General features: G+C 34.3%; 1 protein-coding gene across 18 annotated transcripts in view; it reads right to left on the bottom strand.

Annotated features, from left to right (window-relative positions):
- Window positions 1-2,248: 2,248 nt before the first annotated feature.
- The window catches only part of MAB1 (Transketolase family protein), a 35,083-nt gene continuing 9,751 nt past the window's right edge, over window positions 2,249-27,580 (bottom strand). For 11 of the 18 annotated variants that reach the window (XM_088211408.1, XM_088211410.1, XM_088211407.1 and 8 more), the window contains 9 exons: window positions 19,315-19,448; window positions 19,135-19,207; window positions 19,003-19,068; window positions 4,581-4,619; window positions 4,353-4,477; window positions 4,107-4,221; window positions 3,269-3,341; window positions 2,654-3,148; window positions 2,249-2,545 (listed from right to left, as the gene is read on the bottom strand). In XM_088211408.1, coding sequence (XP_088067534.1) covers window positions 3,291-3,341; window positions 4,107-4,221; window positions 4,353-4,477; window positions 4,581-4,619; window positions 19,003-19,068; window positions 19,135-19,207; window positions 19,315-19,448 — 603 coding nt within the window. In that variant the 3' untranslated portion in view covers window positions 2,249-2,545; window positions 2,654-3,148; window positions 3,269-3,290. Of the gene's footprint in view, window positions 2,546-2,653; window positions 3,196-3,268; window positions 3,342-4,106; window positions 4,222-4,352; window positions 4,478-4,580; window positions 4,620-19,002; window positions 19,069-19,134; window positions 19,208-19,314; window positions 19,449-27,580 lie in introns of all 18 variants that reach the window. The other 7 variants (XM_088211406.1, XM_088211398.1, XM_088211399.1 and 4 more) reach the window with 7 other exon arrangements.

Below are 27,580 nucleotides of genomic sequence, written 5' to 3'. Positions count from 1 at the left end.
ATAAAGAGACTTTCTCTCCAGTTTCATCGAAAGATTTTTTTCAAGACTATAATAGCTTTAGTGGCACATTTTGATCTTGAGTTACATCAAATGGATGTTAAGATAATGTTTCTCAATGGTAAAATTGATGAGACAATTTATATGGTACAACCACAAAATTTTGTATCCGGAGATGCACAGCAAATGGTTTGCAAACTAAAAAGATTCATCTATGTAGTTTTATACAAGTTCAACAAAAGTAAGTACATTTTTCTAGTTTTATATGTTGATGACGTATTGCTTGCTAGTAGTGATATAGACTTATTACACGAAACTAAGAGATTTCTGATAAAGAAATTTGATATGAAAGATCTTAGGGACGCCTCTTTTGTATTAAGGATACAGATACAATGGGATCGCTCTTAGGGTATTCTTAAATTATAACAAAAAAGTTATATCGAAAAAGTATTTAAAAGATTTGATATGCAGGATTGTAAACCAGGTGACTCCTATTATGTCTAAAAAATATAAGTTTACTCTAAATCAATGCTCCAAAAATGACCTAAAACTATGGAGATATAAAAGATTCCTTATGTTTCAATTGTAGGGAGTCTTATGTATGTACAGATTTGTACGCGTCCGGATATTGCGTACATTATTGGGATATTAGATAGATATTTAAGCAATCCAAGTATGAATAATCGGAAAGCAGTCAAACGTGTCATGCAGTATCTATAAAGAACAAAAGATTATATGTTCACATATAAGAGGTCAGATCAGTTGGAGATTATTGGTTATTTTGATTCTAATTTCGTCGGATATCAAGACAGTAGAAAATCTACATCAAGCTATATCTACTTGCTTGCTGGGGGAGCTATTTCGTAGAAGAGTGCTAAGCAAACGCTTGTAGTCTTTTCTACTATGGCAGTAGAGTTTGTACCTTATTATGAGGCATACAATCATAGAATATGTTTGCAAAATTTTGTCACTGAGCTGCATATTGTTGATGGCATAGAAAGAGCATTAAAGATATTTTGTGACAACAAATTTGTAATTATGTATTCTTTCAACAACAGGAGCTCAACAAAGTCAAAGTATATAAATATCAAGTTCCTCATTTTTAAAGAAATAATTCAGAGTAAACATATATCAATATAATACATTGGAACAAACTCCATAATTGCAGATTCGCTCACTAAAGAATTAGTACTAAATATCTTTCATAAGCACACTACTTATATAGGTGTTATAGCCCTATATGATATGTAGTTTCAATGAGAGTTTTCTCCCTTAGTTGCTTTTATTTTGTAAAACATATTATAAATTTTGTACTTTAGTTTTTGTTTATGTATATATGGTTTCATTTCAGTTTTTGTGTTTTTGTTTATATATATTATCTCTGAATTTTTTTATAATTGATCTCTCTAAAGTTAAGGTAGAACTAGTTGGAAATGTTGCACATTCATGTTTGATCCAGGTCGTTCGGTTTTACTGATATACATAACCACTGATAGGTTTAGTCATGATAATTATAGCTAATGCCACTTTGATCTTATGTTGTTATGATCGATAGACGGGATTGTTTGATGATGCATTTAAGTATTGATAGCATAGTTTTAAGTACTCCTACGGTTATGTAACGCATAATTGAAATGTCACATAAAGGCCAAGTGGGAGATTGTTGAATTTTTTTTTACATATGTCCTTAATGTGAATCTTAGTATGCATATCAGACTAATCAATTTAATGAGTCCGTTTAAAAATGATCAAATGCAGTTAAAAAATATTAGATTTTAATGCATCAAGATTAAATATAAGTTTACAATGTGCAGATACTATTTTTATAATATTCTCATTTTATGATAGACAAATAGAAATTATAAAATTTTATCGATATAAAAAACGGTTATGATCAACGAATCACAAGGTCACTATTTTTTTTTTTTTTTGAAATCCCTTCATCAGAAAAAACTAACTTTTGAGGTATCATGTTAATTTAAAAGTATTTACCACAAAACGTAACCGAATTTTTTCCGATAGATTCAGATATGATTCCATTTATTTTTTTTCATTGATTTAGTACGAAACTATATGTTTAAATTTATAGATTTATTGATTTGAAAAATATTTTTATTTTAAGAGATACCCTTACAATTATTCAAGCTTACCATGCTAGCATTTTCTCTGTGGTTTTTGTGGCCTTATGCTTAACAATACTGTAGTGTCCAAGAGTTTGGGATGCAAGCCAAAATGTTGAGAAGATAAAGGATGGAAAAAATAATGTTGAGAGAAGAACATTTCCCTATAAGTGTAGAGAGAACAGCAACATGATGTCCTCCCTTGTCATAATCCCTTTCATTTCTGTAAGCTAATTTAGCAATTTTATTAATGGACATAGGCAGAAAATACAAAATCAAAACTAAATTCAGTCCATCAACTTTTGACAGAAGCATAAACTACTATTGACACAAGAAAAGAAGAACCCCGTAATTACCTTGGAAGTCAAATCTGAAAACACTTGTGGACACAAGTGGCGAGCACCTAGAGGAAGGATTTGAAGCCAAATCTGAAAAAAGCCATAATGATGTTGTAACTTAAAGATTTTCACACAAGATAAATTAAATAATATAGGGATTCATAATAGTTCAGTCTCCAAACAACCTACATCCATTACCTTGAATACCGCTATCCAAGGATTTGAAACCTTTTGTAGAATGAAGATCAGAGATGACCAGAGGGGTGGATTATTCGCTAACGCACCCCAAGACAGGTTAAAACCCATAATTCATCGCTTACGATTTTATATAACAGTAGAGTTTATCAATTACACATTAAATCTGAAAATTATAACTACATTTTACATATTAATTAATTGAGCACTAAAAATAAAATAAAAAAGAACAAAACGAACCCCAACTATTGATAAAAATTGATGGTTCTGTATTCATTTCTATTTTTTAAAAAAAAGAACTAAAAAAGATGCTTCTGCATTGGTAAAATGTAAGGAGGCTGAATAGGAAATGCTCAAACCCAATAAAAAATTGCCGAATTCCAGAACATTATACCATAACCTGGCAACATATGTGGATGTTACTTGTTAGCTTTGCAATGTCACAGTAAATATTTCTCCAGAAACGCAGCAATTTGTTGTCCTCAAATCATCCTCCCACTAGCGTAAAAAAATTGGTTACAAACTTCTTATTTCCCCAAAATTCCCTGATGAAAAATTATTGAGATCTCGTGGTAATCAAGAAGCCAGAACAGAAGGCTATTCCGAAAGAATGCTTACCCTGTTCAAGGTTTCCAAATATTCATCCTGATCTATAACAGGCCCTCTCTGCTGCACGAACAATATCCTCAACCTGCAGGAGGAGAGAAAAGAAAGTCAGAAATAAATAGATTAAGAAACAATATTTCTTTTGATAAAGTGATTTTGGATCCAACAAAAACAAGCCTCGGGTGGTAAGACTTGGTTCATACTTTCTAGGCCAACTTTGTTTTCATATCAAAATTCATCTTCAATCAGATGCGGTCACTATCAGGACAGCCTTAGCCATTCAACTCTTACAATATCTGACAGACTAATGAGATCAGGCATCAATTGTAACTGAGAATTGTCCATTTAAAGAACAAGTCTAACTCCCATGGATGTTTCTGATATGTGGTTCATGTGCCAGCTCCGACATTTGCTCTTCAAGTGATCAAACAAAATGCTTTAGAAACCAAAGAACAAGATAGAAAGAACCCCTGGATGTTTCTTTCATGCACCCAGTATTAAAATCTGCAGTACGTCGTTCAGACCTTTTATGGCTAAATAATGAGGGAGAAATGAAGTTGAGAAGACAATGACAATCTCTAATTGGGTTTGGATGCAACTACTTTGTCACCCTATGGTTCAAAAACTTTTGTTTTTTAAGAGGCTACTGCTGTGTATGGCAGAGGATCCAGGAGACCTTATAGATACTTGACTATATTGTAAATCTGTTGTATTTGGGTTCTGCCCTTTTGGTTCTATCTTATATATGTGTATGTGTGTCTAAATTATATTTTTTCTCTTCTAAAAGAAAATCAACTCTCAACTGACAAATACAATCAAATAAAAATCAAGGTTAAACAGAAACATTGACCTGAGGGACTGCCGTTCTCTCAATATTTGCAGCATAAGGCATGGGAACATCAGCCCCTGCAATTCTCTCTATGGGTGCATCAAGATACTCAAAGCTCTCCTCAAGAACGGATGCACTAAGCAAATAAATGAACTTTACATGTAAGTGAAAATAGGTGCAGAAGGTGAGTAAGAAAAGGAATAAACAAGAGACATAATAATAAATAAGTATACAGGTATTTCTTTTTCAATAAGAAAATATGTATACCAAATTTCAGCACCAACACCATGTTGAGGAAAACCTTCTTCAACAGTTACCAGTCTGTTTGTTTTCCTTATGGAAGCATTTATTGTATCTCTATCGAGGGGACGAATTGACCGCAAATTTATAATCTGCAAGATGTAAACAGCAAACATTCATTTTGGGACAGAACTAAACCTGATCTTCGAAACCGCTTAGTAATATGTGAAGATTCATAAGTTGTTGCTCATTTACCTCAGCACCGATTCCTTCCTTTGAAAGTATATCAGCAGCCTAAAATATCATCATATTGAGTTGGTTTCACAAGAAAAAGAAATATTAGGCGTATAAAGAAAAAAAATATAAAGCAGATACGACATAGGATAAATAGAAACTTTAGGCATGTTTGATATACAAAATAGATTCAGAAAGAAGCACAAATTTAATAGTCATTATCAACCTTATGGGGCGTTTCTGTGTTTGGTTGATAGGAATAACTATTACAAGGAATAACTATTCTTGAAAAGTTTTAATTGCAATGACATAAAGGAGGTATGAGTCACTATTCCTGACCATGTAATAGTCTTTGAAAATTTAACCCATAAAAATACTAAATTTATCCTTAATGTATCACCCAAATTTCAACTTTCATGCAACTGATTCTAAAACACTCTAGGCTACCTCCAGGCTTCCATGGAAAGTCGTCGAACCTAGCTGCCAAGCCTCTGTTGGTGCTACTAAACCTCTGAAAGTGTATTAGACGCATAAAGTTAGGCTGTGCGGGTATGCTGCTAGGTTGAGCACTATTATTGTGCGTATCGTGTGTAGTTGAAACAAGTCCAGGACCTAGTTAGTTAACTATTGCTATTCTGATAACAATGGTTGTCTTTCTAATCAACAATATAAATGGCTTGATGTAGGAAAATTTAGGGATATCAAAATTATTGGACTTTAAATCTCAACAATCTCAAATTTCTCTCTCTCTCTCTCTCTAATCACTTTCTATTTTCTCTCTCCTCTATATCTCTCAGTAAGTTCTTTTGCTACTATGTAAGTTTGTCCGAGCTAATGTCCATAGCTCTTAACGAAGTGGTATCAAAACCATTGGACTCTGAGGAAACGTGAGCATCTATGTTATTGATTACACAAACCAAAGGAAAGTCAACAGTAGCTGATAAACAGAGGATTTGATAACTTGATGAATCTGTAAAAGAATTTGAGCAAAGGTGGATGGAGTTCAAGACTGAAATGTATGACTCACAAAAGTAAACTCATCAACAGTTCGAACAAATTGTGGTTTTACTGCACAATAATGCACAAGAGTCAAAGACAAATGCTCAGATAAGTCCTTTACTACCAGTTAATTCATCAGATAAGTGTTCATTGCCTACACCGATGGTGCGTGAGTCTGGAAGAAGCAACGACGATAGTCACACAAGGAATGTCAATAATAATCCTTCGCAATTGTAGGTTGAGATACCTTTGCTTGAATGTGTCAATTTCTCGGGCGTGGATTAGGCAATGCATTAAGTTGAGTGCTTCTTTGTGAATGGAACTCCAGATGAGCAGAGACTGGAAACTTCTTTGTTTTTGGGAGAAATTGTTATTGGGTATCAAGGGTGGCTATCTAACATTGTGGAAGAACTGTGCAAAAAGCGTGGATTTAATAAGCTTGCCTATGTTGCAACATTATTGAAGTATCAAAAAACATTTTGACATCTAAAGGCCTTAATGAAAACGCCCCTCTCATTAAGAAGTATCTTATCTCTAGCTTCTTTAGTGCCTGAAGCCTGAGTTGAGGTCAATGGTTAGATTGTTGAAGACTCAAATCTTGAACCAAAATTGTTATTGGGTATCAAGGGTGACTATCTAACATTGTGGAAGAATTGTGCAAAAGGCGTGGATTTAATAAGCTTGCCTATGTTGGAACATTATTGAAGTATCAGAAACATTTTGAACATCTAAAGGCCTTAATGAAAACACCACTCTCATTAAGAAGTATCTTATCTCTAGCTTCTTTAGTGCCTTAGGCCTGAGTTGAGGGCAATGGTTAGATTGTTGAAGCCTAAAATCTTGAACCAGGCATTTGAGCAAACCTTATTGAAGAGCAGTCAATCATTGAGATGGCAAACAGCCAGCACTTTGCAGGAAAAAGTTCTGCTAATCCGCAAAATGGACCTTGAGGGTGAAATGAGTTATGCAGAACTACCAGTTCTTTTATAACTTCAGACCGATTGAACTAGGAGGGTATGATACCATCTTAAGGGTTGATTAGATGAAGTAGTAGAGCCCTATGATATTTGACTTTGCAAAGTCCACATTGAAATTCAAATATGACGACATGGAGATCTCTTTGAATGAGGCAGGGGAAAGGGATAGGCTAGTAAGGCTGTTGGGGAGTGGAGTGAAGAAGTTGATTAACCAGAAGCAACAAATTGTCGAAGTTAATTTCTCTGATGGTAGCAGAAGTGAGGAGTACTAAGGAGTTAGATAATGTTCAAGGAACAGGCCTGAGAATGAGCAGTTGAGGACAATTTTGGATAAATTCAAAGATAAAATTCAGGGAACCTGAGGGACTGCCACCTCTCAGAGTCTTTGACCATGTCATTCCATTGGTTAAAGGTAGTTCTCCAATAAATATCAGGCTGCACCGTTATGTCTATCTTCAAAAGAATGAGATAGAAGACCAAGTAACCAAAATATTGGAAGACTCCATCAGCAGGCCAAGTAACAGTTCATTTGCTTCAGCTGTGCTGTTAGTTAAGAAAAAAAAATGTTCTGTATAGACTATTGTGAACTTAACTCTCTCACAGTGAAAGAGAAATTTCTAATTCCAATCGTTGATGCTTTATTCAATGAACTTTGTGGAGATTATGTGTTCTCCTAAATTAGTCTAAGAATAGAATATCACCAGATCAGGATGAAGGAGAAAGACACAACTAAGACTGCTTTTAGAACCCATCATAAGCATAATAAGTTCAACGCAATGTCCTTTGAGTTAACCAACAAACCGGCAATGTTTTAAGCCTCAATGAACCATGTTTTCCAGGAATACTTTCAAAAATTCGTATTAGTATTCTTCGATAACATTTTAATTTATAGCATGAATGAAGAAGAGCATTTTGAGCAGCTGGATAAGGTAACAACAGTATTGCGATGTGAGGTTAAGTATTTGGGACACCATCTCATTCCAAGGGGTTAGAACAGACCAAAAGAAGGTTGACTTAATGATTACTTGGCCACAACCAAAGGCATTAAAGACTCAAGGGGATTTTTGGGCTTAACCAGATATTACCGTAAGTGATACAGAACCCAAAATCGACTAATGTGATCAAAAATCCCATCATACAATTTAGTACAAAAATTTAATCGCTAAACAAATTCTCTCTATTTAACTCAAAATCAATATGTGATTGAAAATTAAGGTAATTGGAACAAGTAAATCAGAACTGATAAAACACCACAAGATTATCTCAATAGGTATAACTAATTCTCCACTCAATAAAATGGTTGAAGAACCCCCTCAAAAAGCACTCACAATAGGCAAAAGCTAAAGTTTAAAAAAATGAACTTAAAATTTTATTGATTTTACTTGATTGATTACAACTAATTTTATGATTTTTTTATAGACAAATATTAAGATAATTATAATAGAAATCAAAGTTTAAATTATAGGAAACAAATCTTGAAATTCTATCTAGGACTCTCCAAGAAAATAATAAAGTAAAGGCTTGTAAATTAACATAAATTAAGCCTCTTCACTCTTTGATAGTTGTTGAATTCTTCGAAGTTTGTGGTCGGTTTTATCTTAGAGAATTCTTTTTGTATTTGGACTCTATATTTTTAACGTTGAAGATAACTTAGCATGCAACCAAGTTGAGGTAGACAAGAATTCTTTTCCTTTGATAAAATCAAGGACAATCAGCCACGAGAAGAAAATTAAGGAGAAAATCTAGGAGAGAAAATTTATGAAAAAATCTACAAGAGAAGTGGCCTTGAGAAGAACTTGCCATTTGCATACTTGTTGAATTGGATGCAAACACTCATTCAAGATGAAATTTAAGAAGAGATAAACCAACTAGAATTCTTGAAAGATGAATCCCAAGATGAAATTTAAGAAGAGATAAACCAATTAGAATTCTTGAAAGATGAATCCCGTGAATGTTTTTCGGATAAGAACTCCTTATAACCGATTTGCATGAAGAGAAGAAGAATGGAGGAAAAATTCTCATGGAAAGAATTTCCCTCTCAGGTGGGACCCTCTTCCATGCATATCTCTTGGCTATGTGTCCTAAATTGTAGGAGAATGCATGGCCGAACTTCCTCTTGGCTGAATGGGCTGAAAACTTTTCCTTTTTGGGCTTTTCTCTTGGGTTCAAGATTGTTTTCTTCATGGATCCAACAAAAAATTGGACAGCTTGCTTGAGCGTCTTGGCTCTAGCTCTTATGATTGGCCTATTAGGCATCATTATACTCTTCCCAAGCGGCCCAAGTCCGTCATTCATCATGTCAAAGCTTTGTTTATCTTATTAGACTCCACGCGTTGGTGGTTTAGGGCCCAAATCTTCTTGATCATGTGTTGGACAGCCTCGCTCAATACTTGAGGATGAAATGATCTCTTGAATATTTCACGCCATCTTGGATCACATCAGTAAGTTTATTAGAAACTATGGAGTGATTAGCAAACTTTTTATAGACATGATCAAAATGAATGCCTTCCAATGGACTGAAACGATGACTGAAGCATTTCAGCGGCTTAAGGAAGCCATGGCCATTAGCCTAGCTTTGAGGCTTCCTAATTTTTCCAAGCCCTTCATAATGGAAACAAATTCAAGTAGTAAGGGCATCAAGTCAGTATTAATGCAGGAGGAGAGGACAATTGCCTTCATAAGCAAGGCCCTAATATTCGCAACTAGACAAAATTTACACATGAAAAGTAGCTTATGGTAGTACTGTATGTAGTAACCAAATGGCGCCACTACTCTTAGAGATGGGCATTGAGGCATGTAACCCACTAACCCACCTTAATTCATTTTGATTAGGATGGGTGAATCGCTAACCTGCCTTAACCAAACTCAAATTGGGTAGATAAAGATTCATAATTTACCGAGTATGGAACAGGTGTAGATAGAAAGTTATGAATCCGAAACGAGTATGAGGCAAGTGTGAATTTAATAATTTATACACTCCACACTCGCCCCAGCCACGCTGTTATATATTAATATATTTTTATTTCTACTTTTAATTTTTTCAAGTTAATTATATTTTGATTAATACATATTTGATGTTGTATATTTATAATGTTTTGATATTTGTTATTGAGTATATTCAACATTATTATAGATTATATTTTATTTTGATTAATACTTAATATTTTTTATGATTAACATTATTTAAATATTTCTAAAATTTTTAAAAGACTAAATAAATTGGTAAACAGGGCCGATAACAGGTATAAAATTTTACCTGTGGGGCAAGTGGTGGGTAAAAATTCTCCACTCATTTATAGTATTGGACAAGTATGGATTTATATTTTTATTAGCAGGGAAAGTATGTGAATTGACGTACCCATCCGTTACAGTCTTGGACCCTGTCTCTAACTATTTTGGAGACATGATTTATGATTAAAACGGATCAAAGGAGTCTCAAATATTTTTTGGAGCAAGGGGTTACATCCATGATATGACAAAAGGGGATAGTAAAGTTATTGGGATTGCATTACGCCATTCAGTATAAGGAGTTTGAGGTAGATGCCTTATCAAGAAGGTTAGAAGATGATGAACTAACTGAAGTGTAGTTGGTAACCACAATCACACTAGGCTGGTCACTAGAGGTGTTAGACAGTTAAAAAGGTGACCTCTTCTTGCATAATTTAATAAAGGAACTGCTTATAAAGCCTAAAAGCCGACCTCCTTTCAGCCTAAAAATGACATTTTGAGATACAAGTGGTCAGTCGTGATCAGTTCAAACACGGATCTAAGGGAAAAAAAATTATGCACCAACGTCATAATTTGGCTGTTGGAGGACATTTAGGAGTTAAGACAACTTAGGAACCCTTTAAACAGCACTTTTTTTCGCAAGTAGCAAAGCGACAAGTAATCCAATGGATAAAGTGTGGTGGTGTTTGCCAACAGTGCAAAATTGGGAGAATTCCCTTACCAGGGCTACTAGAACCCTTGTCAGTCTGTCTCAAGCTTGAACACATGTTCCGTTTGATTTTATTGAGCAGTTACCGAAATTTGAGGCAAAGGAAACAATTTTAGTAGTTGTTGACTTTTTTACTAGATCAATCATTTTATTATTTTGAAGCATCCTTTTACTGGGGTTGTTATGATATATACGGAGACCGTCCACAAGATGCATGGGTATCAAAGATGTTAGTCTCTAATAGGGACAAGTTCTATACTAGTTTCTTTTGGAATAAGTTAATGACATTTGCTAGGACAACATTGCACTTCAATTCCACATATCACTCACAGACCTGTGGGCACATTGAACAGCTTAATCAATACCTTGAGATGTATCTCAGATGTATGGCTCACCTAAGTGATGTGAACCAAGATGGATTATTCCCGGGACCATCCCATTCATCCAAATCACGGCATAAGCTATCTAAGTGAGCAAGCAAGCTGCAAAAGCTTAACAAGTCACAAAACCAGTGGCCAAGGTGTCCTGAAGGACCAAGCAAGAGGCCAAGGACATAAATTACTTGATCCTCACAGTTTGGGCCCTAAACTGCCCATACATGGAGTTCAATGAGATGAAAAGGCTTTGGCTTAGTGAATAATGGGCTTGGACCACTTGGAAAGAATATAATGATGTCTAATGGGTCAATCACAAGAGCTAGAGCCAAGAAACTCAAGCAAGAATTCCAATTATTTGTTCAAGAGTGGATCCATGAAGAGTACAAGCTTGACCCCAAAGATATGATCCATAAAGGAAGAGATTTTGGTCCATTCGGCCATGAAGAATCCCAACCATGCATTCTCCTACATTTTAGGATGCTTGGCCAATAGTTAGAAAGGGAAGAGAGTCCCACCGAGAGGGAAGCTTTCTCCCTCTCTTGGTGGAGTTCAGCCACATGAGTCCTAAATTAATTAGGATTTGTGGCAAGGATGCTTCAAGAATGTCGAAATCTATCCTCTAAAGTCCTAAATGGTTTTCTTTCTTCATCAATTAATATTCAGAGGAGTTGGATTCACGGTTGACAAAGGAAAACTCAAGGGAAGTCAAATTCTTATCCTATCCGAAATTCTTCCTTGATTTTCTCATGGAAGATGAACTGTTTTCTACTTTAACTTGAAAGTTTGTTAAGGTACCTTCAATACAACTTCTTCACCAAAATTAATTAATTATTGAAGTCTAAATCCAATCAAGATATGAAGGAAGAATTCGGCCATAAGTAAAAATCTCATCCAGGAGAGAAGAGTATATTCATTTTATATTTATGAGTCTCTTATTTAATTTTTAGTTAATAAAATTGTATTTAGAATTTTTCTAAAATTTCTTTTTTGATTTCTACTCGAATTAGTAAAGGCCTCATTGTTTACGTTGTAAACATTCAAATTAATAAAATTTCAAGTATTTTCAAGTTTTAATTTTCAGCTATTGTGATTGCTTTTTGGGGAGGTTTTTTCAACTATCTCGTTGAATAAAGAATTGGTTCTATTTATTAAGATCATCTCGTAACATTTTATCAATTCTTATTTTTTTTCTCAATTACTTTAATCTGTAAGTATAGGTTGATTGTGGGTTAAATAAGGAAGGCTTAGTTAGGAATTTAAGTTTTTGCATGCTAAATTGTATGTGTGGATTTTAGATTGCATTAGTTGATTTTGAGTTCTGCATCACTAAAACTTGGTAAAAGTGGCTTACACTAGTAGAATGGTGGTATAGTACTACTTATAAATTTAGTTTAAAAATGACTCTTTTTCCTTATACAGGCATGCTCCTCCCCACTTCCTGGAAATGGTAGACATTCAGACACCCTCTAAAGCTATAAAGGATTACTTTATTGAATATTGGTGAAAATTCTTCAGCACTTGCTTCACACTAGACAATATGCTAACTTGCATTAAACTGAAAGATACTTCCAATAATGTGATATGGCATTACTGAAGCTACAAAACCTTCAATTAAGGGTAGGTCCGCAGGGGTCAAGTTTCCTAACTACCCCCTCATTTTTATGGACTAGTTGAAATCATGTAGAAAGACAGGGAAGTGGCTTAGTTGAAGTTAGCACCTACTTCTCGCATCCAATTGGTATTTAATGTCTCTCAACTGAAGAAGAATTTCTAAAGAAAGCAAATTCATTTTGAAGAGCTACTCAAGATGAATTTAGACGGGGTGGTAGCCATATCCAAAAAATATTTTACAGAGGCAAAAAATTATTCGAGATGGAAAGGAAGTCGAACAGGTGCTGATTTATTGGAAATGAGAGAATACCAATGATTGCACTTAAAAAGATCATGAACCTGTACTTCGGGCATTTCTAAACCTCAATCTCAGGGACAAAGTTGCTGCTAGAGGGGGCGATATTGTCGACACCAATACGCATTTGAAGGTGTATTACAGGCGTAAAGTTAGACTGTGAGGATATGCAGTTAGATTGAGCATTGTTATCATGCATATTGTGTGTAATTGAAACAAGTATGGGGAGTGAGTTAGCAGTTGCTATTCTGTTAACAACGGTTGTCTTCCTAATCAACAGTATAGATAGGTTGATGTCGGGATGTATAGAGATATCACGATTAGCGGATTTCAAATCTCAATAATCTCAAATTTATCTCTCCTAAAATATTACAAAATATATTACAGAATATTCTTATATAATTATTAGTTGATTTTCTATTATTAATAGGATGATTTATACTTCCATATATAGATCGTTCTTCTATGTATATATACCACTAACCCATTGGAATGAAAACAAGAAATATTTTTCTATTTTCTTTGTTATTTTACATAGTATCAGAGATTCGGTTAGAGTTTTAAGGGTCAAATTAGATCAAACCAGAGAATGGTTAAACAACCCATTCCTGGCGCTGGAGGAAGTCGATCACCAACCTCCGACCAGTTCAGATCGCGGCCGGCACGGTGGTGCACGAAGAAGAAGCAGAGGAAGCCGTTTTCTCAGCTATTTGGGGTCCGCACGTGTTGGGTGGTGCCGAAAGAGGTAGTTTCATATGCGTGTCACGTTCCGCACAAAGCCAAAAGCTAGGTCGGCCGGTTCTGAGTTGGAAACCAGGTCGGAGCGAAGAAAGCCAAGGCGGAGCAGACCGTGCGACACCAGCATTTTTCGGTTCTCTGGCACAATTTGGGGTGATTTTGCAAGCTCCATTCTGAATTTGGGTGTGCATTTGGGTTCTGTGGTGATTTCCGGCTGAAAGGAAGCCGTTTGGTGGTATCCGGCGGCAGCGCGTACAGCGGCGCTCGGTCACTAGTGGTGACAATAAGGTTCTAGTGGTTTTGTTGACAGTCGTGCATGAAGAGATACTCTGTTTTTTCAAAATTTCTCATTTATTTGCAATATTTTCCGTATATTTCTAACTCCTGTATTTTGGGTAGTATGGGTGGCATTTTTGTAATTTCCAAATTAAAATGTGTGATAAAATTGTCTGTTATTATTGCCGTGAATAAGAGTATATAAAGTGGTATTGTAAGAAATTGCAAAATCACAATTGGAGAACACAGACTGCTTATATTGTTGCTACTACTGCTAGCTCATATTATGAAAAAACTGTTATGATTTCAACTTACGAGTATGTTATATTCTCTCATCATCAAGAATCTGTGAATAAATTTTTTGTTCTTACTGAATCAGAGAAAAAATGTTTTATCTCTTTGAGCTGATGGGTGATTGATCCTGATGCTACAGATCATATAACAGGTAATTTTAATATTTTTTCTAATTTTCGACCACACAAAACACCTTTCCTGTAACTATTGCTGCTAGGTCGACCTAAAACATTGTGGGTTCCCGTACCATAAAATCAACTTCATCTATTATTCTGTTATCTGTATTAAGTTAATCTAAACTTATCTTCAATCTAATTTCTATGAGTAAGTTCATTAAAAATTTAAATTTTTATATTATATTCTTTTCTGATTATTATGTTCTTCAAGATCTTATGACGAAATAAATTATTGGTAAAGAAAATATATCAGATAATCTCTACATTCTCGATATTTGGGTGCCTCGATCGGTTGTCTGCTCTAATATTATCTCTTCATTCGAAGCACATTATCAATTGAGACATCCTTCTCTATTTGTGTTGAAAAATCTATATCATCAGTTTTATGATGTACCTTCATTGGATTACAAGTCATGTCGGTTTGCAAAACATCACTGTAATCCATCAAGTTCAAGGGTCAATAAATGAGCTGAGTTTGTTTTTGAGTTAGTTCATTATGATATTTGAGACTCATATCCTGTTCTTTCTAATATAGGGTTTAAGTATTTCGTTACCTTTATAAATGATTTTTCTCGAATGATTTGAATATATTTTATAAACAATCGTTCTGAGTATTTTTTCACTTTTATGCTTTTCGTACTAAAATCAATACATAATTTAATGTTTCTTTGCATGTATTGAGAAGTAATAATGCCAAGAAATATATGTTAGACTCATTTCATAACTATATGACTCAACATGGGAACTTTCACAATATTGATACACTCTCTCAAAATAGAATCTAAGAGAAAGAATAGATATTTACTTGAGATAGCTCAAGACCTCTTGTTCTAAATGCAAGTCTCTAAGCAATTCTGAACTAATATTGTTTCCACAACTTGTTTCTTGCTTAATCTTATGCCATTTATAGTATTTGATGGAGATGTTCCTTACAGCTTTCTCTTTCCAAACAAGTTTTTGTTTCCAGTACAAGTTAAAATATTTGGTAGCACCTATTATATTCAAGATGTGCGACCTAATGTGACAAAATTATGACCAAAGATCTTGAAATGTGTATTTTTATGATATTTTCGTCTTCAAAAAGGATATCGGTGCCACTCTTTTAATCTCAATAAAAATTTGATATCAACTGATATAATCTTTTCAGAAAATACACTCTTCTTCTTCTCATTGTCCAAGTCTACAAGTCAAGAATAGTTTCCCATCATGTGCCTCTACTGAGCAAACAGATAATAATATTTCTCTAGATGATGTACTTCCAACTCTATTTGAGTAAATTGATAATAGTGTTAGTGTGACTATGACCCAAGTACCACCATCGATTGTTCATATTTATTTTAGAAGATAACAGGTTAATAATATATGTTTTACACCAAATCCATCATCATCTATTCTAATTCATAGGATCTTGATCTTTTCATTGGTTTTCGTAAAGGTAAATGTCAGTGCACCATTCCTAAGCCAACTTATCTCATTGCTCATTTTATTTCATATGACCATTTGTTTCCCTCGTTTACCTCTTTCATTGCATCTATAAATTCAATTTTCATACCCAAGACAGTTAACAAAGTTTTAAATCATCCTACTTGACATAATGCAATGATTGAAGAGATAAATATTTTCGATAAAAATCATATTTGCAATTTGATGGATGTACCTAAAGAAAAAAGAGTCGTAAGGTAAAAATGGGTATTTTCAGTCAAAATAAACTCAGATGGATCAGTAGCAAGATTTAAAATCATATTTGTAGAAAAAAACTATGTTTAAACTTATGAGGTAGATTATTTTGATACCTTCTTTCCGGTGACCAAACTTACATATGTCCGTTTATTCATTTCTATGGCGACATCTTGAAGTTGGTCATTACACCAATTGGATATCAAGAATGCATTTCTTCATGACGATCTCCTATAAGAATAGAGCAACAACCTGAGTTTGTTGCTCAGGAGAAGTACGGGAAAGTCTGTCATTTAAAAAAATCTTTATATGATTTGAAATAGAGTTCCCATACGTGGTTTGGAAAATTTAGTGAAATAACTCTAGAATTTGGGTTGAAAAAGAGTTAATGTGATCACTCGATCTTTTATAAACAGTCAGCAGATGATCTTATACTTCTTGTTATCTATGTTAATAATATTGTCATTATAGAAGATGATTGTGCAAGAATATTTTCTCCCCAATCATTCTTATATACCAAGTTTCACACCAAAAACTTGGTTTAGTTAAAATACTACTTGAAAGTAGAAGTAACAAGAAGTAAACAGTCAGCAGCTGGTCTTATATTTCTTATTATCTATGTTAATGATATTGTCATTACAGGAAATGATTGTGCAAGAATATTTTCTCTCAAATCATTCTTATATACCAAATTTCACATCAAAGATTTGAATTAGTTAAAATACTTCTTGAAAGTAGAAGGAACAAGCAAAAAATGAACTTTTTTATTTTAGACGAATTGTGTACTTAACCTACTTGCAGAAACCGAAAAGTTTGGAAATAAGCCACATAACACACCAATGACACCAAATGTACACCTTACTAAAGATGATGGTGACTCTCTTGATGATCCGGAAAGGTACAAATGACTAATTGTTAGACTAAATTATCTCGCAGTGACTCATCCAGATATTGCATATCATATCAATATTTTTTAATCAATTTATATTTGCACTTACAGTCAAACATTGGGAGGCTTTGGAACATATTTTGTGCTACCTAAAAGGGGCTCTAGGACTTGATATATTATTTAGCAATCATGGGCACACTCACATTAAATGTTTTGGAAATATTGATTGGGTTGGATCTAAATTTGATATAAAATCTACTACAGATTATTGCGCTTTTGTTGGTGGAAACCTGATATCATAAAGGAGTAAAAAACATATCATTGTGTTCCGTTCCAATGCAGAGTCCGAGTATAGAGTTATGATCCAGTTCACATATGAATTCTTACGGATACAACACTTTAGTGGAAGTAAGTTTGAATCTCATATTACCTGCAAAATTCTAGTGTGATAATTAAGCTGTCATTTCCTTCATATTGCCTCAAACCCGGTGTACCATTGTGTCCCGTTCTAATGCAAAGTCCGAATATAGAGTTATGATCCAGTTCACATATGAATTCTTATGGATATAATACCTTAGTGGAAGTGAGTTTGAATCTCATATTACCTGCAAAATTCTGGTGTGATAATTAGGCTGCCATTTCCTTCATATTGCCTCAAACCCGGTGTACCATTGTGTCCCGTTCCAATGCAGAGTCCGAATATAGAGTTATGATCCAGTTCACATATGAATTCTTATGGATACAACACCTTAGTGGAAGGGAGTTTGAATCTTACATTACCTGCAAAATTCTGGTGTGATAATTAAACTGTCATTTCTTTCATATCGAGATTGATTGTCACTTCATTCGTGAGAAGATTTAAGAGAACTAGTGATATATCTACAAACATTTTGAAAACAACCCGAATTGAATATCTTCATAACAAGTTGGGCATGATTCATATGTATGTTTCAACTTGAAGGAGAGTGTTAAAATATTACAAAATATATTACGGAATATACTTATATAATTATTAGTTGATTTTCTAATATTAATAGAATAATTTATGTTTCTATATATAAATCTCTCTTCTATACATACATATATCTCTAACCCATTGGAATGAAAACAGAAATATTTTTCCAATTTTCTCTGTTATTTTACACTCTCTTTCTCTATCGACTCACTTTCTTTTCTCTCTCTATTTTTCTCTCTAAGTTCCTTTGCTACTATCTAAGTCCGTTAGAGCTAATGACCAAAGCTCTTGACAACCTCATAAAAAGCGAAGTTAACGCTAGCGCTGAAAATTCCACCAAATTAACAACGATGCAAGTTCTCATGATGAAGAAATTTGCTATCTTTGTTCTTTGCAACTCTTTCACATGATGAAGCGTACCACCAGTGTACATGAGCTCCTCTTAAAATGCAATGTCAGTGTTGCTTTCAGTTCAATGCTAAGGGCATAACCCTGCAACTCAAATGGTCTTATTGACGTCGATGACTTGGTGGAACAATACCATGTTTTTGAAATGCACCATTACATAGCCAAGCCTTTTTATAATCCAGTTTTCACAACTTCCATGCGGAACGCCTACATCTACTTGGCAATGTCCCTATAGTGACATATTGCCGGGTTAGGTGACTCAAGACTGGACTTTTTTTTAGACTTTGTTGGGAAGAAGAAGGTAAGTTTTTTTTTAATTTTTTAAAATTTCCATTTCTGTTTTGACTTCATTATTTCACCAAACTGGTTTATGGTGGTGCTACATGTATCAATAACTGCTTTATTTTAATTTTGTGTTTTATATATTTGATGAAGATGAATTTAAAGTAGTGGTAATTAATTGTATATATTTATTAATTATATACAATAAATAACAAGTCTTTTCCAACCTTATCTGTAACCAAATCAAAAACAATATGAGGTAGTAATTAGTTATAGCTAGTTACAAATCAAACAACAATGTATTCAGAATTTCAGTGTAACCTTATTCCATTCCATTGAGTAGCTATTGTCACTTCTGTGATTGCTAACAAGCGAAGGCAATGTGAAGAAAATAAATTATATGTTACCTTTCAGTTAAAAATATTTTTTTGAGGAGCTCTCAATGAAAAATAGAATGAAATATCTAAGGCTTCCTCATCAGATGATCAATCAAAGTGATATTAGTCATTCAGCAAATTCTGTGAATGACTGCCTCAATAAAAACTCACAGACCTTGAGAGCATGGGTGACCATCTTTGAGAATGCGGTAATAGTTACATCTTTTCCTTCTTGTTCTACCTGCAGAGCAAGAACATAGAATTGAATAATCACTGAAAATTTGACGGGCAAAAAAAGCTTGAGTACCTTTGCTTTGCCTATCGGAAGGCAGAAACTGGAATCAAGTGCTTCAGCCGATACCGGAAAAGATTCACCATATCTAGGAGTCATAATTGACATGAATAAAGATAACAAAAACGCCCACAGGATATGGAACATGCAGAAAAGAAGGTAACTGATAGAATTATAATCCATCGAGCTACTTACAGCAGCTCATTTTCAAGGAAGACAACAGGATCAGGGTCCCTAATAGCAGCTTTTAGCAGACCCCTTGCATCTTCTGATGAATATGGAGCAAGCACCTTTAAACCAGGACATGAACCGTACCATGCTGCATAACACTACACAGAATACTGAATTGAGCCTTTGTCCCACACTGAACCACAGGCATACATCAAATCCAATCACATCTACCCATGCACTTGTCATTACTTAAAATGTCTCAAGAAATGTTGTAATGTCAGTGAGTGAATATCAAATTAAAACCAAACACCAAAGCTATATTTGGAACAAATCCGAAAAACATATGAATTTCATTTGCAACTCTATAATTAGTTGAACTAGAAGACAGTGAAAGTACTCTAAATCAACTTACGAAATTTCATGTGGGATTGGGAAAATGCATTAAAAATTTCTTCATGATTGATGGAATTTGAAATGCACTGTATCAAGTCTATATAGAATTCAATATAAGGTCATTTTTTTTTTCATCCTAATATAATTTATACTCTGTCCTACATCTGATAAGTGTGAATTTACAAATAAAATCTATAACTCCAGATTTATTCAAAACATAGCCTAACTACCTCATACTCTTTACTATTATACTTTTAGATGAACCAGACAAATAATAAGAAAATACTACCTTGAATATGCATTTAAACAACAATATCCCAAAGTATTAAGAGATTGCCAAAGTAACACGGAAGAATTGAAAAAAGAGGGGAAAAAGCCCATAAAGAAATGTTTAGAAACACTAGTAACACAACCATCTATTGGAGTTCTCTACATCATGCAGAATATAGAGTTAGAACTTGACTAAAATATTTTTGGAATTATCAAGCTTAATAGGCAATTTGACTTTTATCATGAGCTGCTCTCTGAATGGAATGATTATAGTTTAGGATTCTAAAAATATAAGAAGTCCCTAAATTTCTTCTATGGAAATTATGATTCTGATGGAAATCACAAAATTAGGGCGCTATTTTCTAAATAATAAAATTTTCCAAATCTTAGGATCACAAACTCGGAAAATTTGTGATCCATATTAAAACTAATACATAGGTTGATTATCTCGAGGGGCATTAATATTCTCAATCAACCAATTACATAATTTATGCATGAACAGGTATTTTGGTAAGAGAGTTTGAACACAAGCATGGAAGCATGCTCACTTGTCACACTCGACGTACATCATGATAGGTGCAAAATTAGTCCTTAGACTCAAGGTTACCATGTGGTGTCTCATGAGTGTTCCACCATACTTTAATACTACTAACCTACAATCACAAATTGGTTTGCGTAGAATTAGTCATGGATAAAATCTGAAGCTCATAGAGATGGGTGAGAACTAGCAAAGAAAGGGTCCTTTGTGATTGAGGCACTTGATCCAAGTAAAATCTATTACCTAAGGAACTAATTAGAAATGAGTTTTTAATTAAATTCAAAGTATTAAGTTAATCAATCAAAATACATAATGATATATACTGTAATTTTCTGAGAGTATTTTCTTAGAATTATTTCTGTCTTGATGGAGAAAAGTAACTATATATTGGAGTAGGACTACACCAAGAAACACTAACTTTCTATCCCTACTCTGAAAAATAAAGATAAAGTTAAAGAGGAAATCTTGGATGATCTGGTTATTAAATAATCGAATCTTAATCAATTAAGAAGTTAACTAAATCTAGAATTACATAGAATCTCTTATCATTATCACTTTCATAATCTAGAATCCTATGCTCCCCCTCAAGCTGTGTTATAAGTATTGAACAAACACAGCTTGCTATCGAGTTCTTCAAAGGTGATTCTTGGAAGGGCATTGGTGAGGATATCAACAGAGTATGGTTTTGTAGGCGTGTAGGTCTTTTGAATTACATAATTTTTAATTTTCTCTGAAATGAAGTAGCGGTCAATTTTTATGTGTTTTGTTTGGTGATAATGCACAGGATTCTTGGTTGTGTTAGTGGTAGCTTGGTTGTCATAATATAGGTTGATAGATGACTCAATTATTATTATCAATTCATTCAGGAGTCTCTTTATCCACATGCCTTTGCAAATGTTCAATGCTAAAAGGTCTAAATTCAGTTTCAGCACTGACTTCTAGAGACAATATTGATTTTTGCTTCTCAAAACAACCTAGTTGCCCCAAGACATAGGAACAGTATCTAGAGGTGGATCTTTTATCCTTTACATCTTCTGTCAATCTGCATAAAAAAATAAAATAAAATAAAATAACAGAATGTCCCAAGGAACTTGTTTTTTGTAAAGTAATCCTCTTCTTACTGTCATCTTGAGGTACCTCAAAATCTTTTACACAACCTCTATGTGTTCCTCAATTTGGTCACGCATCAATTGGCTGACGATACTGATTGAGAACCAATATTAGTCTAGTGTAGGAAAGATAGATGAGTCTACCTACAAATCTCTCATATCTCCCCCTATCCTCTTGTGTACTTCTCTTTTCCTGTCCTATTCTTTTAATAAGGAACATTGGGATATCTACAGGGTTACATCCAAGCATTCTAGTTTCCTGCAGTAAGTCCAGGTTGTACTTACGTTATGAGATGAATATACACTTCTTTGATCTTACCACCTCCATGCCTAGAAAGAATTTAAGTTTATCAAGTTATTTTATCTTAAATTCCATTGTTAGAAACTTCTTGAGTTTCAACATCTTAAGTGGGATCCTATCCCTTTCCGCCTGGACAATAAATGGTTGGGGAAGGAAAATTTCAGGCAGTTGATGGAAAAAACTTGACAGAATACTATGGTCGAAGGGCATGCTAGTTACAAATTCACTCATAAATTAAAAGTATTGAAAAACGAATCCAAAGAGGTCGTGGGTGGGGAGAAATCAGAATTTGAAACTATTTTGAATGATATTAGTGACCTGGATATGAGAGAGGATTCGGTGTGATTAAATGATGAGGAGAGAAGGAGAAAAGGCAATCTGAAGCTTAGGCTGGCCGCTTTTTTGAAGGATGAGGAAATTGTGTGGAGACAGCTGTCCAAAGAAAAATGGTTGGCAGATGGTGATAGAAATACTAAGTATTTCCATGTGCTAGCCTCCCATCGATGTAGAATTAATTATATTGAAGAGATGATGTTAGAAGACAAAAATGTTAAGGGTAATACAGAATTAAGAGAGGCTGTCAGATGTCACTTTTCCAAGCTGTACACGGAAAATTTTGTTGTCCGCCCCAAATTAGACGGTTTGTCCTTTAATCAAATTTTTGAAAGGAGTAGGTAGTGGTTAGAAGCAGATTTCTCAGAGGAGCAGGTGTTTGATGGACTGAAATCTTGTAATGGGAATAAGGCTCCTGGGCCCGACAGATTCAATATGAAGTTCCTTCAATTTTTCTGATATTTGCTGAAAAATGATATAATGTGCATTTTTAAGGAATTGCACTCTTTGGGCAGGTTTGTGAAGTTTTTGAACACTACTTTCATTACCCGTATTTTAAAAAAGAATGGGGTTAAGGAATTCACATATTATACACCAATAAGTCGATGCATAAACAAATTAATTGCAAAGGTGCTAACTGGAAGGTTATCAAAGGTGTTGGGCGAGATTATTGGAAAAAGCCAACATGCTTTTGTGTAAGAAAGACAGATTTTAGATGCAGTGATGGTGGCAAATGGAACTGTTGATTATTTTTTAACTAATAAGAGAGAAGGTTTGGTGTGCAAATTGGATATGGAAAAAGCATGCAATCATGTAAACTAAACTTTTGTGGACTACATGCTCAACAAAATGGGTTTTGGGACAAAACGGAGAAAGTTGATGAAATTATATATTATAACAGTTTCCTTGGCGATTTTAATCAATGGTAGCCGCTCAAATTTTTTTACAGCATCAAGAAGATTGAGACAACGGGATCCTCTCTCCCCTCCTTTTCATAATTGTGATGGAATCTCTCAATGGGCTACTGGTTAGGGCAAATGAACGTTTGCTGTTGAGGGGTGTCCTGGTTGGTAGGGGTGGTAATAGCATGGTGGTGACTCATTTATTTTTCGCTGATGATACTTTAATTTTTGTAAATCTGATCTGAAAAATCTACCACATTCGAGGTGCATCCTCCTATATTTTCAAGCGATTTCAGAACTCAAAATAAATCTCAACAAATCTGAATTTGCCAGAATTGATGGCAGCGATGATGTTAGTCCTTTTGCCAGAATTTTAGGCTGCAAAGAAGTAAAATTTTCTTTTAAGTACCTTTGAACTCCGTTTGAGGCAAAATATAAGAACTTTTCTACCTTGGAACCGATCACTAATATGTTTAAAAATAGGCTTGCGGGTGGGTTGGAAAAGAGATTTTTTGTCAAAAGGTGGCAAATATACTCTCATCAAGAGCACCTTAACTAATTTACCAATTTATTATTTATCTACAATAACTATAACGGTGGTGGTAAAAAGGTTGGAAAGTATTCAATGCAAGTTTTTGTGGGGTGATGAATTGGAGGAACGCAAATATCATCTAATCAATTGAAATGATCTCGAATTACCGCTTGATCTTAGGGGTTTAGGGGTACGTTCTAGGGTTAAATTGCATGAGACCCTTCAAGATAAATGGCTATGGAGGTATTAGAGGGAAGAGAATTGTTTATGGAGAAGGATTATTGAAGCTAGATGGGGCCAGCACTTGCACGGCAATAGTGATGACAGAATTAAAATTCCTCATGGGTGTGGTCTGTGGAGAAAAATATTAATGATGAAGAAACCTTTCCAGCAATGTATAAAGTGGAAAATTGATAGAAGCAACAGAATTAATTTTTGGGAGGATGACTAGGTAATGGGTGTCTTAGGAGGAGTTTTCCAAGAATTTTTAATATTACCCAATCGATTAAGATGACAGTTGAGGAGGCTTACAGGGTCATAAATGGTAATATTGTCTGGTGTATTAAGGTAAAGCGGAATTTAAATGATTGGGAGATTGAAGAATTTGAAAACCTATTGAAGTGTCTTGATGCACAGCAAATTTCTGACAAGGCTGATCAGATTGTTTGAAATTTGGAAAAGAACGAAAAATTTTCTATTTCTTCTTATTACAAATATTTAAGTGATAAAGGAGCTATGAACAGATTAGAATTTCCAGCAAAACTAATCTGGAAGACAAAAATTCCACCTAGAATTGCTTTTTTTGCGTGGGAGGCATGTTGGGAAAGAAGTCTAACTTTGGACAGATTGAAAATCATGGGGAGAATCATTGTTAACGGTTGCTACTGCTGTCTTAAGGCTAAGGAGACGTGTAACCACCTAATTTTATGGTGCCCCACTGCTTATAATTTATGGTGTAAGATTTATGGTTTATTAGGGATTAATTGGGTCACTTCGGGTTCGGTCGGGAGGGAGATTTGGGCTTAGGATGGTTTTTATATAAAAAAAAATATAAAAAACATAATTTCTTTGACTGTTTTTTGGATCATTTGGAAAGAGAGGAATAGGAGAGTTTTTAATAGGGTTGAGAAAAGTACTAATAGATTAATAGATAGGTGGATACATTTATTCAGGTCGATTATGCTAAGTCATGCAATCACTAGTGATGTAGATTTTGGGAATGTCATTGATATATTAATTCCAATATAAATGCTTTTGTACATGAGTGATACCTCCGTTCTTTTGGTACCATGATTAATACACATTTCACACTTTTTATTTCAAAAATAAAACAATTTCTCTTCATCATCACTTGTGAGTATGATATGTCAACATACAGTACTTAGCAATTTTCTTTTGTGGCGATCTTTTCAGAAAGAGAGTGTAATCAACTTGATATTTTGCACCCAGTTTTCCTGATGAATTTTGTGAACCTCCCAAACCAGACTGTGGGAACTGTTTTAGGCCATAGAGTGATTTTTTCAGTTTGCAAATCTTGTTGGTATTGAGGTTTGTTTCAAGCCTTTGAAGAATGTCCATGTACAGCTCTTCCTCAATATCTCAATTTAGAAATATAGTTTTGATATCAAGTTGGTATAGTGGTCAATCTAGATTTGCTGCAAAGAAGAGGAAAACCCTTATAGTATTGAATTTGGCCATTGGAGGAAAGTTTTCCTAATAATCTATTCCATATAACTGAGTAAATCCCTTTGCAACAAGCATGGCTTTTAATCTCTCAATGTTTTCAATTCACCTTATGCTTGATAGTAAAAATTTACTTACAGCCAACAGTTTTCTTTCTAAAGAAAAGATCAAAAATTACCCATGTGTTATTCTTCTCAATTGCTCTAATTTCATCCTTAACTACTTGTTTCCATTTAGGATTCTTGAGTGCTTCCTAGATGGAATTAGGAATCTATATACTGTCAATATAGATAAAAAAGTCTAACAAAACGGAGATAATCCATCATAAGAAATGTACTTGCAGATGGCATAGTTTTACAAGTTCTTACTCCTTTTCTTTGAGCAATTGGAATGTTTAAGTCATTCATTCTAGATGTAGTGTCAAGATCAGAAATTTTCTTGCCTACGTAATCTTGAGTGTGAATAAGAGGTAGCTAAGGTTCTTGGTCATTCATGAAGCATGTTGAGTGCCCTACGTCCCTTTCAGTGTTCCTTTTCCACGTGTAGATAACCAATTCCTTGTTGAGATTTTGGTTGTCATCCATGACTTGAGGTGCAGGAGAGGTGTTTAATGCATTTGACTCTCAGGTAGGCAGGGAACAGGCTGATCATCAAGGGATTGAGTTTGCTGTTGGTGTTTTGTATAATTAGTGGTTTCAGGTTGTGGTTGGGATGGAAGTGGCTGGAAGTCTTGTATTGAATTTGATTGAGGTAAAGATAGGCATGTAGGGTTCTTTGACTGTCGGACAATATTCCAAAGTTGATATTCCCTAATATTCTCCCCTTGAATTTCAGGTTTGGGATAATACAGCTGATTTTCAAATAATGTCACATCCATTGAGGTACAGAAGTTTCTGGTGATTGGAGAATAACATTTGTACTCTTTTTGGTTTGGAGAGTAACCCAGGAAAATGCATTTAATGGGTTTTGAGTTTAATTTGCTGCAGTGCTGGGGATGTGTATAAACAAATGGAAAACACCCAAATACTTTTACATTCAGAGTGGATATAACCTTAGAATGTGGGAAGACTTTGGGAATGATGTGATATGGAGCTTTCAATTGTAAATTTCTTGAGGGTGTTCTATTGATAAGATATGTGGCTATAAGAACTGTCTCTTCCCAAAAATGTTTTAGAACATAGGAGGAAAACATGAGAGATCGGGCTACCACTAAGAGGTGCATGTTTTTCCTTTTAATAACTCCATTTTGTTGCAGAGTATTAAAACTCATGAGCTTAGGTGAATTATTCCATGATTTAGGAGATAGATGATAAGGATATATTTAAAATATTCTTTGATATTATCAGTTTTAAGGACTTGAATCTTGGTTTGAAATTGAGTTTGTACCATAGTATTGAAGTTTTGGAAGATTTGGCTAATCTCATTTTTTTTTTCATAAGAAATACCCAAGTTAACCTAGTATGATCATCAATCATTATGAATCAAGGCAAAAGGGTGAGAAGTTTTGCATGTGAAAATTAGATAATCACTATGTGTGTGTTTGGAAAGTTAGCACATTTCACAATTGAAAAGCCTTGAAATTTTTTTTCATGAATAAGGATGGATATAATTTTTCAAGGTATGCAAAATTTAAATGACCTACTCAATAGTGCCACAACATAATTTTATTATCTTTATTGGAAGGTAAATCTAACCAACTCTTACAGGACATACTAGTATCTTAGGTCTAATTTCTGAAAAAAGCATCTTCTTTGAGGAGGTAGAGTTCAGTACACATCTTAGTACTACCAATCTTCTTCCTCAATTCCAATTCCCGAAATTCACACATGAAAGAAAAGAATTTAGCTTCAAATTGAGAACATATAAAACTAGGTTTAGATTCAAATTCTTGGTAATTCTCACTGTCCAAGAACCTTCAACCTTGGAGAGGGAATCATCAGAAATTCGAACATTGCAGTTTTCCTTACTGGGACTGTATTGATGGAATAATTTGACATCTCCAGTCATGTGATTTGAAGCAATACAGTTTATAATCCAAGTATGAGGGTTATCTCAAAAAAATAATAATAATCCAAGTATGAGGGTGTTTTGTGCTAGTAAACATGGCAAGAGAATTATTACCTTTTTGGACTATTAATTCAATTCTGAGAGAGGGAACAGGAGACTAATGGAGGGTGTTTCAGCTAAGGAGTTTCGAGAGTGCCTCCAGTTGTTCTTTACTGAAGAGAC

The sequence above is a fragment of the Carica papaya genome, chromosome 9 (genome assembly GCF_054855325.1).
Source record: "Carica papaya isolate Zhongbai chromosome 9, ASM5485532v1, whole genome shotgun sequence".
Classification (NCBI taxonomy): domain Eukaryota; kingdom Viridiplantae; phylum Streptophyta; class Magnoliopsida; order Brassicales; family Caricaceae; genus Carica; species Carica papaya.
This window is presented reverse-complemented; position numbering and strand designations above follow the sequence as displayed.